The following is a 16,676-nucleotide window of genomic DNA, read 5'->3' on the forward strand; positions in this document are numbered from 1 at the left end:
TCTTTTATTTTTGAGATGACAGCAACTGCCCCTTTAAACACTTTGTTGTGTTTCAAAACTACAGAGGACTGATCCACATTGTACCCTGGGGCTGAGTGGTTTATCAGCTCCACACCAAAAATGTGTGTGTTCATTTTCACATTTTGAACAGCTATGGACACTAACTTGAAGGTGAACTCAGTCTTTCCAATTTCTTTCAACTGGATAAAACTACATACTGATGCATTTCACTACAGTAGTTCACTAACTTGTGGGGCTTATAAAAGGGCATCTTAGAATAGAATAGAATAGATCTTTATTGTCATTTATCTTTGGAGCAACACAGACGGCTTCTACTATGTGTTTGTCCATAACTATGTGTTTCTGTGAAATTACAATACTGATCAATAGCAAACTGGGTCAATACAATATTCAATATTCAGATGAAATAATACAGTATATGTGCACAGGTGTTTTGTTGTCACTTGTACCTCCATCAGTAAATATTAACCAAAACTATTTAAGGAGGGCGGCAGTCACAGACTCAGTATTTGTTGCCAAACACCGTTCAAACCAGACAGGTTTCACTATCAGTCAGTGCTTTCTGTGTTCCAGTAATTATCCAATGACACAAATGTGGTTCTTTGACTTTTATGATGAATACTCACAGCTACTTTCTCACATGACCCCTGCGAAGAGACAACTTTTAACATACGATCCTTGACTGTTTTTTTGTGAAGACAGTGATAAACAGTAATCTGTGAGAACCAGAAGATGATTGGGGCAATGTGTAACAACTGGTCAGAGCAGCAAGCCCAAGTGACCAAGTGTATTTCATGGAAGGCTACATTCTGTGTTCATGTAGCAAAGACTTTGGCTCCCTCATGTGGACAAATGATGGAAATGAATCTGACATAAGACAGGCTAATGTCTGTGTGTCAAATATTAGATTCAAGTTAACAATTATGATCCAATGGGTGAAAAAAAACAAAACAAAAAACAGCTACTCTGACCAAATTTGCACATGTTTTTGTCTAGATCAGACAACTGCTATCAAACACGTCGGCTGTGTATGAGTCAGTAATGTAGAATAATTATGGCTGTAATTTACAATGTTAGGCCTTTATTTATTTACTAAGATAAAGATATTATGTTATTTTGGAAGCTTAATCTCACAATAGAGTCCCCCTATAAATGTTCTGGCAGTTAAAGGAAATGATGGTTGACAGAATGTTAGAATTCAGTTTCTTCATGGTGATAAAATTATGTATTTTTTGCCATCACTGTTAAGAAGGAAACAAAATAGGAGACAAAAAAGCAACTTTGTTCTTCAGTCAAACAATTTATTATTACAGCACAGTTCTTGTAAATACAATACTCATTTAACATTTTAGCCCTGCCTCTGCTTGTGTCTTGGATTTGTCTTGCAGAACACAAACAAACGGCCCCTTCGCCGAACAAAGAAACAGTCATTGCAGCGCCTCTTCAGGGCAGACTTGGTTTTCATCCCTGCAGATGGCTGGACGCAGGGAAAGATGCTGACACTGTCCCAACAGAGATGGTCCACACTGAGCTGAAGAGCCAGACGAGGGCAGCTGGATGGGGCTGACTCTGGCTGATGACAGGAGCAGTGTGCGGGGAGCTGTGGTGAGGGAGTAGAGACATCTGTAGGCATTCGCTGCCGATGAGGAGAAGGTCAGATTTAAACGGCTCATCTGGGCCACTTGGCGAGTCCAGGGAGGTCGCCAGGTGCTTCAACAGTAGGGGTGCCATGATGTCAAAGGCTGCAGAGAGGGACAGAGAAATAATTCACATGCAATTACAGCAGCAAAATGTCAATATGCTAATCTTGTGACATAATATTTTCAGTCTGGGGTTTGGTTAATGCCGTATAGCGATGTAGAACTGAAATGATTCGTCAATCATTAATCAATTACCAAGCAAAAACTGTGTCAAGATGCTACAATCTCTCAAAATCCAGCTTCTCGAATGGGAGAATTTGCCGATTTTCTGAATTGTGACTAGCACGTTTTCATTACTTTTTAGAGTTGCAGCCCTACTGTATTACATATTGCATTTTAACTGCCCTTAACTACTTGCCCACGTTTAATTTATCTTTTTGTTTCTCAGAGGGCATTATATAATTCACCCGAGATTATTATCCTATTGAAAGATTGTGTACCATTTTTAACATTAATATCTTAGGTGTCAGTACATTGTAGAGTCAATGTCCCTCAGCTTCACTTTGAATCATTAAAATGGACATGATATGACCCATACCCCCATATAGCAACCTAATGCAAAGCTTTGTGAAGCCTTGTATGGACCTTTTAACATAAGTTTGGTATTTAATCTGTTAATCTGTTATCCTACTTGTGAAATAAACACATGTAAATACTTCAGCCCGGTGTTACTGTAGGATAGCTATGCAACACGCCATGGAGACGAGCATGACGGAGCTGACCTGCTAGCACCAATGCTACACATTAAAACAGCCAACACATTGGTCTCCGACGTGACACAAACCTATCACAAAATCAAGCAACGTGAACAAACCTTTCAGAAGTTTGTTGAAAGTTTGAAACAGGGCGTATGCCCTGAAAATAGCGTTTTAATCGCGGCTACACGACTCTGGTGCTGTTCTTGGTGGCGAGGATACAATTGCTTCCGGTTTATGACAGCATTATGGACACTTGAGCCCTCAGTTTAGCCTCTCCGACAGTTTTCTTTTCTGACTCTGAGCAAATCTGGTCTCTCTCGACATTAGCAGACTATAACTCTAACACGGCCATCTCTTACTCAATATCTTTAATAACAAAGAACTTAAATATAAGGACTTAACTGCAAGGCATTTGGTGGCTGATTCACAGCATAGAAGTACCTTGAACCTGTCAGACAAAATTCGGGGCAAAATATTTTTCATATTTAGTGGCTCTGCAAGGCAGCCTGGGGAGTACAGGCTGTTGTAAACATGGCGGCCGCAGTGGGCAGAGTTCTGTCCTTCAGTAAAAATGCTAAGGTGCTTATGTCACCTTTGAGGCTGTCTGCTGTACCTGCTCACCGTTACAGCGTAGAGGTCTCCAGTACCGGAGAGCCCATTACTCACACTGGCCAGGTAAGCTTTAAGACGATTCTCAATTATGGATATTAATAGGTGGCCTGATGTTAGCTAGTGTTAGCCTTGTGTCAGTGTGGCTAGTTGATCCGTTACGTCCAATATCGGACAGCCCTCTATATGACTTGGCTGTTAATGGGTTCCTTTACCATTTGAATGTCGACTATTGATCATAGCACCGCCACTAAACAATGAGAGTCAACATATATTACTTAAAACAGATTTCCACCCTGTCTCAGCTAGCAAAACAGCGACCCAACACTAGCTCCTAAGTCAATAGCAAAATAGGTTTATGTGCTGTCGTTTCCACTCCGATTCATAACGTCAGTGTTTTTGTTTGTTTGTTTGTTTGTTTGTTTCTCGCAGGTGTTTGATGAGAATGATCCCAGGAGAGCCAGATTCGTTGGCAAACAGAAAGAGGTATGAAGTAACCTACAATCAAGCTTAATAATGATCAGATGACTGCAGATTTCAATGGAACCATTTAATGATACGATGATGTATAATAGCATTGCAAAAATGATAAACAATTAGACCTGTCAATGTGAATCACTGGTATTGTGTGCACCTGCTATTAATACTCACATTCGCACATTTTTGCATCAGACCATGTTAGAAATTAAATGTTGTCAAAGATAGACACAGTGGTTTTAATTGCTATTACTTATGTCTCTACATAGTCAGACCAGTACATATTTACATGTACATTTACATGTAAACAATGCCAACTGATAGTACTTTATTTTTTAATGGTGAAAACAATCCATGCTCACTATGTAACCCATTTTAAAACCAGATGTATGTATGTGAGCACTCACAGAGGATAGACAACAAGTAGGCATTACAACTAACTAACTAACTGTGCAGATCATTACAGTCTCACTGTGTCTGCTGTTTGTCAACACTTTGTGTTGATTACCTGTTTCCAATATTTGATTGAGCTGATAGTGACAGTAATCATATTGTTTGTGTCAAGGTGAATACAAACTTTGCCATCAAGTTGGTGGCAGAGGAGCCAGTGACTTACGTTGAGAGCAGGGTTGTGTCCTGTGATGGAGGTGGAGGAGCTCTGGGTCATCCCAAAGTCTACATCAACCTGGTAAGAGCTTGCTCACACTGAAGTCATCAAATAATTTAAATGGTCTGTCAGTCCCTTTGACAAATTCTGGAGGCATGGTGCATCTTGTTTTGGCTGACTAGCAACCTGATTCATTCATTGTTCACCATAATTACACTGTAGTTGTAGTTAACTATACTGTTACTCTTGTAGTTATGTGGATAGTTGACATTTGTTGACATGTTTACGTTTGTGTATTTATATGCTTATGTTAAGACATAAGACATAGGTTCCCAGGTTTCACATTTAATTATTTATATATGATATGACATATCATATATATCAATCAATATATATCTATCAATAATAACAATAATTATTATAATAGATAGATAAATGAAATATCAGATCAGTATGGGCACCCCATAGTCGAAAAAGTATTTTTTCAGGGTCATCTGAGAGCACTACTCCGCTTATGAAAACTGTGGTTCTCATTTACAAAATATTTAAGAAACCAGGCATTTTAATTTGAAACCTTTTGCCACATGCATTCTCTGCATGAATGTATTAATGCTCAGGTGCATAGGGATTTGAAAGGAGAAATGTTTTAGCTGTCATTTAATCATGCGAATATGAATTATGACTGCACTCTGACAGTCTAATAAATGTATTTATATGACCTCTTCTACTGTTGGAGTATTCCCATAATCACATTAACAGCAGATTATGAAAAGGTCTCACATTTTAAACACTGACTACTGTTTTTTGTCTCTCTCTTTTCAGGATAAAGACACAAAAGTGGGCACATGTGGCTACTGTGGATTACAGTTCAAGCAGAAGCATCATCACTGAAACATTTCCTCTGTCTTTGCTTCTCTGTATAAATTTCCATATTGGTTAATAAATTATACCTTGTCTGTCTGTCTGAGTGCACTCTTCTCAATGAAGATTTTAGGCAAAGACTCAACTGCCTCTGCTATAGTAGTGAAATGCTTGGACGCTGTTAATGAAGTTATTCAGTGTGGTTAGCTGGATGCAGTTCCCACAGTTACAGGCAGAGAGCAGCAGTGTCCTGCAGAAGTGTTTTGTTCAAACAAAGAGAGTGAAAAGCTCCTTGGTACAGAAATAAAAGCCAAGTTTCGGACTCTGTTCCCGCTGAACAGACCAAAGCCAGTTGTTTTGAATCTGACACTAAAGACTTTTTATTAAAACATGGCATTGGTTTGAACCATGAAACCTGGCAGATTAATATCACAGTACATCTAGTGTTTGCCATCTGTGCTGTTATTGTCTACATGAGCAGGATTTATTTCTTTCCTACATGAATAGCTGATTGCTTGTGGTTGCAGTGCTCTCATCAATAAGTAGGCAAGATAAGTGATGTATCTGCTGTTTACTGTAAGGAGCACTGAGGGAACCTTAGCATTCCTTGTGCATGCCCCCCCACCCCCCAACACACACACACACACACACACAGTCTACGCTGTAGAGTCTCGCTCTGCCAAGCCTGGAAGACATCAGGAAGGAGCCAGCCTGATAAGACACAGCAGCGCGGAACAATACATGTTTGAAGAAGATCATATATATATTTCATCAGGCTTATTCTCCATAGACCTCTGCATGCCAAATTGGCCTGCGCTTGGCTCTGGCTCCAGACAGCACTAGCCTGTTCTGTCCCCAGTGATGCAGCCAGTGGAACTGCATTTTCCACACCATGGAGCTCAGGTTGGGAAGAGTAGTCAGGCTGATATAATTGGCCCTGGTGACTCCTGGAAGTGAGGCTTATGCTGTAGTTAACCTCATCCATAGTCAGACCACTTTGGATGATTGAAGGGGAGAGAGGTGCATTGTTAAAATGAGGCAGGCGAGCCGGGTCAGTGTCAGTGAGCTGACTGGTTGGTCTTGCGGTTGGTAAGTCTGAGTGGTTCAGAGGTGGTGGTTGGTTGAGTTGGAGGCATTGCCAGGGGCAAAATCTTCAGATGAAACTGAGCATATGAATTGTGCTGAATTAAACAGCACTGCATTTTTGCGCTGGGTTTAACTGCACTCTTTAATTATTCACTGCCCTTAAATGCATCAGCCAGCATAATCTAATGTTCTTTAATACCATAAATATCCAGTAACTCCAGATCATAAAGGTGGATCTAACCAATTTGCAGACGGTCTCATTCATGGGTTCAACCTTAAAACTGTCAGATCACCACTAGCCAATTGTCTATGGCTAGATCCAGTTATCCACTTCTTCTGCATAATATTAAATAATAATTGCAAATACAACTCTTAAGCATAATGCAACCTGCACTGCTGGGGCAGAACATTCATACAAAGACAAGCTCAAACGAGACTGTAATCATATTGAAAATCTCCTCTCCACTGAGCCACACAATAGATAATGGAGTTAAATGCCATTGAATTCCTTAACACGGCGCCCATCCACAACAATCACTCACTCTACACAAAACATCCTCTTCGTCACTGTAATTGCCCTATTAAAATATTTCTCCTTGAAGATGTGTCACATTACAGACCCTGCGGCTCATTATGGAGCTCCCTGCAGCCAATTATCTGAACCTCCATGTCTGGAAGCCACTGTGACCAAAAGGGGCTTATAGGCAGATCTGGGAGCAGCTTGTCCTCCTCAAATCCACAGTTACTGTAGAGAGGCAAAACAGAAAACTGACCTTTGGTCATTGTCTCAGGGGCGACTCCACTCAGCTCCACTTTAGAGTCAGGTGACAGAGCTTCTGACCTTTACCATGGAAATAATGACTTGTTCTTGTGCCAGGAGCTCAGAGGGTTACCGCAGGGAGCGAGACACCTCTGGCGACATGTGACAGTTTTTGGAGGAGAGAGTTTGCACTCAGCACTTTGATAGCCCCGGAAAACCAAAGTGTGTGTGACAAGACGCAAGAGACTTAGAGCTGTGTGTATAAGTACGCAAGTGCGCGTGTGTGTGTGTGGCCCTGTGTTTGAGTATGCGACAGAGACACAGACAGTGTTGAAAGGAAATAGGTGTCAGACAGAAGGTGTAGAGAGGAACAATTTGAAGTTGTCAATACTTCCTGTGTAGACATTCCAACTGAAATTTTAAAAGTAGAAGTGATTCAGAAAAAGGGTCACAGAGTATAGAATGAATAATGTCAACAATTAATTTTAGCAAAAACCTTTATGGATTACTTTTCTACATAGAGAAAAGTCCTTTGCCTATCACCTCTATGTCCACTCTTCAAAAAGACACAAAGGGCCATATAACTCCCGATGGTGTGAACCAGACAAGTAAACAGCGGGTCTAACATTCCCCAACCTGTACAGCAGCACACTGTGGCTTAATCACATTATATGGCCCAGGGAGCAGGCCTTCGTGTCAGTCTGGCTGCTGAGTGGCTCCGCTCGTGTATCGAGAGCAGACAGAGGTGAGGTGAGACAAGTGGAGGGAGAGGGGTAGGGAGAGGAGAGAGGGGTGAATATGGAGGACTGGGAATTAGAGAGGGATGTGGGTTTGGGAAGGAGAGAGGGAAGAGAAGGGGAGATGAGTGATGGCTGCAGGGGTAAAGCAAGAAAGGTGTGAGAGGTCAGTGGAGCAGATAGAGAGTGTGAAAAAGCGAGGTGAGGGAGATGATTGAAGGTAAATCTCACAAGAAAAGAAAAATGCAAATTATCAGGCAAAAATCTGTCATATTCTTACTTTTAACAATATTGTGCATCATAATTTTACCAATAAAACAAGCTTAAGTTCACACTTTTGCACTTTACAGCTTCTCCAAGCTGTATTATTTGGAAAACCTTGCAGTGTTATTTAATTATGAATTAGTCAAAAGTAGGTTTTTGAAGTTTAGGTTGACTGTGCTTGGACTATAAAATATCAGTTTTTAATTTTTAATGTTTATTCAAGTAAATCCTCTGCCAAAAGAGAAAGATACTGTAAGTGCCCTTTCGTTTCACAGGGTAATTTCTCAGGCTTCAGGGATTCTCTTAAAACAGCTGTAATCGAAATGGATAATAATAACATTTACATTGTGTAATGCAGTGTGTAATGTGTGATGTGATGGGTTTCAGTTCTTCTACAGTGAATAATCATCAGACGCTGCAGTTCCCCTCAGTAATACAGAGATTTATAGCGTCTTTCAGCTCATTGTTTTGGGTTTCTGATTCAAACCTTTAACCTGTTGTTTTGGTTCAGTCTTGCAGCTCTCATAGTGGCATTTTCAGCATTTTGAGCAAAAATGCTTTAAAATCCAACCAAAATGATTAAACAGCAGATAGAAAAAAGTTAGCCACTAGCTGATGAACATAGCTCTGTAGCAGCAGCTTCGCAGTGACAGAGCCAAATAGTTTGTTCCCGGGTTAACAGTGACCAGGACAGAGCAAAAAAAGGTCTAAATATTAGACTCCACCAGAAACATGATTGCAAGTGTTAAAAAGTTTGCCATATCGTCTTTAAAGGTCTACATCAGCTTTGTGGTCATAGCTTTTTTCAGCTGTGACTTAAACATGTAAATCTAATTTAAGTCAGTTATTGATCAAATGAAAACTTAAACAGGATTGTATGATACACCTTTACAGGGCTGAGGGATTTGCTTGAAACAAATACCATTAAGAAAGAAAAAGGTACATTGGATTCAAGAGAATTCTCAATGAACACAAGTGAACATGGACTTTTTTTCCCAAATAATTTGAATAAGTTAGAACAGATTTAATGTTCAACACTAAATTTCAGTGTCTATATGTACTTTTGCAGTTTTCCCCATGCTCTGCACCCAGGAGACAAGTCATGTCTCAAACAGCTAAGGGTGAGAACATGTCTGTTAACCCCATTCAGCCATTAGCCAGCCTCTTATCTGACTGCCATTCTACATATATCCTTGAAAAACACCACAACTTCATCACCACGTCAAGATTTTTAAAAAAGAAACAAAATTGAATCAGTTCTGGTACATTAAATTTAGAAAAGAAAAGAGAAAAAAAAGAGAAAAAATATATAAAAAATATATTTGGCAGTCTACCTCAATGAGATCCCCTCCGACAGTGAGTGGAAGAAAGAAAACTTTACAGAAATAAGAAGTCAGATGTCATTATTTATCATCTTAAATCTTACTTATTTATGAGGCAGAAACAGAATGAAATTCTCGGTTGAATTCATCCTGAATTATTTAATCTGAAATGGTTAATTCCATACAAAGCCCAGGCAGATCCCTCCTCTGTTCTGATAAATACTTTATCACTGTTCCTAAATCGAAAACAGCAGGAAGAGAGAGATGGGGGCAAAAAAAAACTTCTCACTGTTTCTTGTTGTGCTATGTTTTAGAAAGTGTTGGTTTAAATGTTTTGCGTGCTAAATTTGTGAAGTTTTCTTTAATAATTGAAGCTGATGGAAATTTATTTTTTATAAAACATTCAGGCTTAATGATGCCAGCCTTATTTTTCTGTTTATTTTGTATGATGTTTCTTATTATTGCTTGTTGGGAAAAATCATCGAAGTGGATAAAGATGTGACACTTACTTAAAATTACTTAGGAGGTTTTATGAGGTATTTTGCGCGCAGTGTATTTTCTTGCAGTCTCAGGTTGACAAAGTCAAAAGCAGCCTAATGAAAAGGGACGCATCGCTGATTGCAGCTATATCTGGAGCCGGGGTGGAAGTGGCATCGATTTAACAATTTAGCAGCACCCTCCTCTGTGTGTTTCCATTAGTCACGGCTGAATACCACCCACTTCCCCCCTTTTCACTCCCTCAAAACACACACATATGCACACAAACACTCACACATATCCAAAGCTGCGAAGGTATATTCCACTATTCCTGAACAGGAATTACACCGTCTAACCTGATAACACTAGTGGCTCCAAGCACAGACAACAGCTAATGTAAGGTCACACTCAGAAAACTTTCCCATGCTACAGAATACACCTTTTATTTCTGTGAATCAGTGCATGTGCAGGCTATAGTGCAAGTGTACAATATTGTATATTTTTCATTTGTGTGAACCGTACAACCTTGCTGCAGGGAAGTGTGTGGTGTCAGTTGTTCACTCACATTTGACCATTGATGGGGCCCATAAGAGTCTAAGTTGTAAGAGAGTGGGGGCTTATCAAAATGTCCATGTAGGATCATATATTAATTGACCGTTCGCTAAACACCTTTCGTCAAACAACAATTTTCCAATCATACCTTAGCAACCTGTTTTGAGAATAATACTGGGTATTTTAAAAGTTTGGAATGGATTAAACATAAACTGTGATCGTTAGCATGCTGAGCTAACTGCCTTGCTAACAGTAACTGAGCATTACTTCCAAAGCCAAAAAACACATCACACCATTAACTAGCGTTAACTACATTAATTTGTGGGGTTACAATGTTGTGTTAAAAAAGAAAAAGGCCTAATTCACTAATAGCAAATCCACTTTGTAGCATTTTCTCACTGGGTGGAAGACAGTCCAGGATGAGGAGTCCAGTCTAACACTAGCAAGTGCTGTCCCACTATTTATTGGAGTAGGAAACACTCCAGCAATCTGAGCCAATGTTACTTGAGATAGCATTACATTTGGAAAACACACTGGTTATTCCTAAAAGCTTGTATGTCTTCCGCATGGATCATCAAATGGTGAGGATTTTTACCTGGGACATGAAGCTTTATCCTCAATCTTTCAGCTCAATGACATGTTTGTGGCCATCAAGTGCATAGACATGTTTGATTCTTATTCTGTTACCTCAATTAGCAAGCTACCTAGAACTAATAAATTCTGCCACCAACAATGTTCGGCAAATAATTTTGTTTACCTCTGCTATAAAACCAAGGACCCATTGTTTCATTATTGTAAATTGCGTATATGCTGTGCAAGAATGGAAAGACTGGCAGGCGGAGCAACAGTGACTAAGGGAGTGGCACTTAGCGAACGGTCAATTGGTCACAACAACAAAATATAGACTTTTTGTTTTAAGTCCAGCAGTCTTTAAAATATTCCACTGATGACATGTTGGTTGGACTACAAAGATGACGTAGACCTAACAAGTTCGAAGGACTGTCCAGGTGTTCTGCTGTCTATCACGGCATCATTCAAGCTTTTCCACACCTCATCTGGTTTGGGCTGTTGGAAAGGGGAGCCATGGAAAACTCCGTCCACCCATTCTCTGAGCGTGGTGACTGGTGATTCCTGTTGCCTGTCTGCCTTAGTGAGCCCCATGCTCGACGGATACGCAGGAGAGGAGGACCCGGTCGATGACAGCATACAGGGAGGGTATTCTGGCTGCAAGGTGGCATCCAAGGACACAGCAGTATGAGCGATGGACCAGATTTTCGGCTTGCTGTCTGTGCTTCGAAGGTCTGGATTAGGGTAGAAGGAGTTGGTTTGGTGTTGGACTGATGTGAGTTTGGGGCAGTCCGGGGACAATCTCTCTTTTCTGTGCAGTGGGTCTGGATTGTGTGTGAGGTGCCCATGTGGGAGATCTGTGTTTGAGTTTACTTCACTGTCCTCAGGTGGAAACTGCGGCTTCGGTTCACAGTCAGAAGCATCAGACTCTAGCAGGTCAAAGTCCTCGAGATCACTCTGCAGGTCTACACACTGTTGATCTGAAATAATGAACAATGCAGATAACACTAAGTCTGAGCATGCTAATAAAACTTTTAACCTTGAAACAGGCAAAATTCAGTCATAGATTGATTAAGCCCCTACTCACCAGGAAGGTCTTTGCCACTTTTAAGCGGCTTCTCCGCTTCGTCACTGTCATCATCACAGCCTCGATCGTCAGAGCTTTTACAAGCCCGCGGTGACCACGTTACCTTGTTCTCCTTCTTCAGCCTCCTGCGTGCATTGGCAAACCATGTAGACACCTGAGGGAGTGAGGGAAGGGGTAAAATAAAATAAAATCATAGAGATAGCGGAAGGAAGGAAGTTATGCATGAAGTGCAGAAAGAAACAAAGGAAGCAAAACACAAAAAGGGGAATAAAAAGAAGGAGAGATTTAATTTAAATTTATTGTGAAATAAGCAAAGCAAACAGAAAGGACAGTGAATGTACTGAGAGAAAAGAAGACAAGGGCAAACTTAAAGAAATAACCATCTAAACCTCTCTTGAATCCTGTGTTACTTAATGTAACCCATACTCACCTGTGTGAGAGTCATCCTGGTAATGATAGCAAGCATTATCTTCTCCCCCTTTGTGGGGTAAGGGTTCTTCTGGTGTTCCTGCAGCCAAGCTTTCAGGGTGCTGGTGGTCTCTCGGGTGGCATTTTTGCGACGTGCACTGCCGTCAGAGCAGGAATACCTACAAAATTGTGGCATTCAACATAATATTTTGCTTTGTCTTACTAAAAGTAAGTGGAATTCACTATGAAGAAAGGCCCTCCTCATTTATGAGCAACTATTGGCTATAAAATAATACATTAATGATGTCTTAGGAGAGAAACCATACCATTAAGAGCAATAAAACCACTGCTGTAAAACCAGCACCAGTTCCATACCTCATATCTCAGAGAGGATATTATAGTTATAGTATAATACTTATGTAACGATGCCAAGACATAGAAGAATATGAGGTCACTGTAATGACACACTAGAGACGGGTATTAAAATTCTACATGAGGAAAATAAGGGCAAAAAGCCTATACAGACTCTGACTTACCCATATCTGTCATAAGGATATTGTCCAAATGTGTATTCATAAGGATAGTAGGCAGGAGTCTGAGATGTCCCCACATGCACAGATGCAGCTCCGTCTTTGGGATCTAGTGGCCCCTGAAAAAATTGGCAAATAACTGATGTAAACATATTCATAGTCAGAATCAAATTAAAATATTCCAGTGTATTTTTACAGGCAAGCTTTTTAATACACAAGAGTGAATTTAGCCTGAAATCACCATGTTCACTTGTTTTACTTTTTTCATCTTACCTGAGTATAATTTTTCCATATCATTCTAGAAAAGGTGTAGTCTTCAAAAATGACTCTTTTTCAACCTTTCCTCCATCGTGTGTCACATTTGTTGGAAGAATTTGAGGAAGTATTGCTAAAGAAGGACAGTATTAATGAATTAAAAGTGAAATATGAGACTCACTCTGGTATAGAGAGCGGTGGCATCGCTGGTGCAGGTGTTGTAGTAACCTTGGCTCTTTGAATAAGGGCCGCTGTAGACTCCGATGCCGGTGCCAGGGGTGAGCTGGTGGCCCGGGGAGCGCAGCACCGGGTGAGACGGAGGCGTTCCCGGATCCAGACAACCGGCCAGCGGGCTGGAGGTCATCAGAAACTTTGGCGAGAAAATTTCAAAATTAACTTAATTTGTCCTGTAGGTACATCACTGAGAAAGAAACTGCAGTGGTTCATAAAGAATATGGTTCTCATCCAAAACATGCGAAGTAAGAACAACTGTATGAAGTAGTTCACACCGTAAAATTACCTCTTTACAGTTTGATTTCTTCTTGCTTGCATTAAAGTTTTTTGGGGCGTTTTAATTTATGTTAACCCTTGAAAGAATTTAATTGAAACATTAACTGGAAACGCGTGGGAACGGACGCTATCCTGAAGGTGGAACTGAGATTTTGCGCAGAAACCAAGAGTTGAATGACTTGAGAGAGTATAAATCTATAAGCTTTCTTCCTTCATGTCTTTAGTTATAACTTAAACGAAAAGAAAAACATGCGTAAAATGTAGAGTGTACCTGCGGTGTGGTGGAGTAGGAGTATCCCAGCTGAGAGTAAGCCATGGCTCAGATAAGATCAAAGAGGCAGAGGCAGGAGCGCAGATCCGGGACCACATTCAACAGCATCCGTGGCAGAGGTAGACTTTTGCCCCTGACACCGGTTCCTTGCGACTTTTGTTTCCTTTTCAGGGTCAACTTTTCAGTTTTAAAATTTTGGAAATCGTCTACCACGTTATCCAAATTGGGGCACGCAGATATTTACGCACGACTCTCATTTTACGCACCACGACGAACAGTCTTTAAAAGTAACTTCTTGGCTTCCAGTGCAGTTCCACCTCATTCACTTTCAGCTGCTGCGGCTTCTACGATGTCCCTGCTATGTTACAATCCAAAGCGAGTGTGTATGTGAGCATGTGTGTGTGTGATCAAACCATTCATCTCCCTGTGATGCGCTCTTTGGTTTTAAGGCGCGTCTCTCTGACGTCAGCCCGGACTCTTCCGTGTGTATATATGTGTGTGTGTGTGTGTGGTGTGTGTGTGTGTGTGTGTGTGTGTGTGTGTGTGTAGCCCCGGTGTTCGTATCAAGATGAAGAAACTCACCTAATTAATTCCCTCCCAGTTTTCTTTCAGCTCTGATCCAGGAGAACAGCTTCACGCAAGCGCAAGTGCAAACCTCCCCCCCCAACAGTCCCCAGGCGTAATGAGAATGTGATCAATTCTCCTTTCCAAATAAACACACGCACAGCTGCATACATGCACGCACGCACACACACACACACACACTCCTACACAGACATACACACGCACAGGCAGCGCTATGGCCAGAGGGGGGATCAGGAACGTGATGCGTTGACACCACATTGACACAAGATGATTGATGACTACAACCTGATATTAGCATAATCGTTTTGCCCTGTAGTTTAGATAAGTTGTCACCGCGGAGAAATCTCCCTGTCATCCACATATTCATGAGTGGGGAAATTTCAGGTCTCCTCCAAGCAAATTAATCAAAGAATAAACACTCTCTGCGTTCCCTTGAGTAAGCACCTTTACCAGCTGAATGGCTTGTCATGTTTTTAATAACAAAGTCTTAAGCTGCCCTGGTGAAGTGAAAACATTCCTTTCATTTCTTCTCAACCCACCTTTATTCATCTTTAATAGGTAGAGGAGGTGAATTCTGGGGCAACTGTGATGGGGGAAATGTTAGGGGGGCCCGTGGTGTTATAATATTTGGATGTATTTGAGCAAAAAATGGCAGAAGTAATAAAAAGGGAAGGGGTAGAATGACAATGGATAGAGAGGTAAAGGACTTAAGGACTGTGTAAAAACTATTAGGAGGGGGAGGAAGGTCCAGGAGAGGGAAGATGGGAGGGAAGTCTTGATGTCTGGAGAGTTATCTTTTAACTTTTTCTCACCCCAGATTGGTTCTTCGTTTTTGTGCTGTATTATTAAAAATAATTTAGATGACCTAATAATTACATTATGGTGATGGCTCTTTGGAGGTTTGTCTCCAACATGCCCAGCCATGTGTGTTTATTATTGTAACTATGATAACGACAACCTTCAGGAAGTACTTATTTAACTCAAACTATAATCTTCACTAAAGTTTTGTGCTACACCTACCCAAACTGTACACATAAACTTAACCACATGTTTATTACTGTTACCATGATGATGAAGGTCCAGTGCACCTGCAGCTACTACAAGTGCACAGGCTGCGTTATTGTTAACATGACAACAGAAGACTGGTATACCTACCAATAGTACTCACCAAAGGATGGTATGAGAGATTAGGGACTTGCAGCCTCTATGGTTGTTTAAGTTGGAGAATGTGTTGATATAAACGTTAATTCTAAACCAATCATTTTCATACAAGCCCCTTTAAATTGGATTAGGAAATGGAGGGAGAATCAAAATGAGAGAAATCCAGGAAAGAGCCTTTACATGCAAGAAATCCAACATGAAGAAATGGAAGGGGAAAAGAGGGAATGCCTAAGGAGGCAAACTTGGGAAGCCAAAGAAATCGTTAATAGTCAGGGGATCTGAAATGGAGCGAGGGGATGTGGAGGGGTAAAAGGACAAAATATTCCCAGTGCACCCAGAGTAAGGCTGGAACAACAGAGCTGCATCACCAGAAAGCATCTCAGGCCCCACCGGGGAGACGGCATCTGTGTACAGGCGCTTGATTGACATTCCATTTGTCCTGTGAAAGGTGCTCATATACTGAACACGGACTAACTGTCTCTCCCTCATCTGTGCTCAAAGCTTGGAAATGAAGTTATCTCCCTGTGCTGGCTTTGCACATCTTCGCACAAAAAATATGCCACTCAAAGAGAATGGCAATTTGTTTAGCCAGTGACAATGAACATGGCCGTGTTTAATCTTGTTTCATATAGTTTACGGGGAAAATAACTTGCGATGTATAGATGAATGAGCAGACTATGGAGAGTCTGAATTGAACCTCCAAAGCATTTGTTACCTTCTTCCTGGGTAAAAAGAATGAATATATAGCATGCATTAGACATAGAGGTGCACTGATTATCTTATTTCCTTCTTTTTGAATATTCAATGGACTACTTATATATTAATATATGGTGTGTTTATAAATTTATGGCATTCCTCTGGTATATATTTCTTCAAGCTCTGCGTTCGTTAGACCGTGATTATATCTTTCTGATCTCGCTCCCCTCACATCAATCATTCATTCAAGATGCTCTGCAAGAAAAAAAAAAAAAAGAAAGAAAGGAAACACATTATTCTGTCCTTCCTGTATTCAGCTCCAGCTATTATGCAGTAGATGGGGCGTGGGGGTTAATGATAGAAGCATGTTAATGTGAGAGGAGGAGGAGGGCAAAGAACCAGCAGAGAGTGTTTGGAAGAGAGGCCCAAACAACT

The 16,676-nt window shown here is 40.8% G+C and overlaps 3 protein-coding genes across 3 annotated transcripts; 1 reads left to right on the plus strand and 2 right to left on the minus strand.

Annotated features, from left to right (window-relative positions):
- Positions 1–1,301: 1,301 nt before the first annotated feature.
- On the minus strand, positions 1,302–1,754 carry mrpl36 (mitochondrial ribosomal protein L36). Its single transcript, XM_018701462.2, is given in 3 exon segments — positions 1,302–1,513; positions 1,515–1,712; positions 1,714–1,754. Coding segments are annotated over 3 exon segments (381 nt in total). The 5' UTR covers positions 1,753–1,754; the 3' UTR covers positions 1,302–1,369.
- A 1,154-nt stretch (positions 1,755–2,908) lies between these two features.
- Positions 2,909–5,072, plus strand: ndufs6 (NADH:ubiquinone oxidoreductase subunit S6). Its single transcript, XM_018701461.2, has 4 exons — positions 2,909–3,094; positions 3,461–3,514; positions 4,071–4,193; positions 4,935–5,072. Exons 1-4 carry the CDS (start codon positions 2,951–2,953, stop codon positions 5,001–5,003), a joined length of 390 nt encoding a protein of 129 aa, XP_018556977.1. The 5' UTR covers positions 2,909–2,950; the 3' UTR covers positions 5,004–5,072.
- Positions 5,073–11,132: 6,060 nt separating this feature from the next.
- irx4b (iroquois homeobox 4b) lies at positions 11,133–13,844 on the minus strand. The gene is made up of 6 exons (XM_018701362.2): positions 13,800–13,844; positions 13,200–13,388; positions 12,770–12,882; positions 12,256–12,412; positions 11,826–11,979; positions 11,133–11,718 (listed from the first exon to the last, which is right to left on the minus strand). Exons 1-6 carry the CDS (start codon positions 13,842–13,844, stop codon positions 11,135–11,137), a joined length of 1,242 nt encoding a protein of 413 aa, XP_018556878.1. The 3' UTR covers positions 11,133–11,134.
- Positions 13,845–16,676: the final 2,832 nt, after the last annotated feature.

Source organism: Lates calcarifer, linkage group LG3 (genome assembly GCF_001640805.2).
Source record: "Lates calcarifer isolate ASB-BC8 linkage group LG3, TLL_Latcal_v3, whole genome shotgun sequence".
Taxonomy (NCBI): domain Eukaryota; kingdom Metazoa; phylum Chordata; class Actinopteri; family Centropomidae; genus Lates; species Lates calcarifer.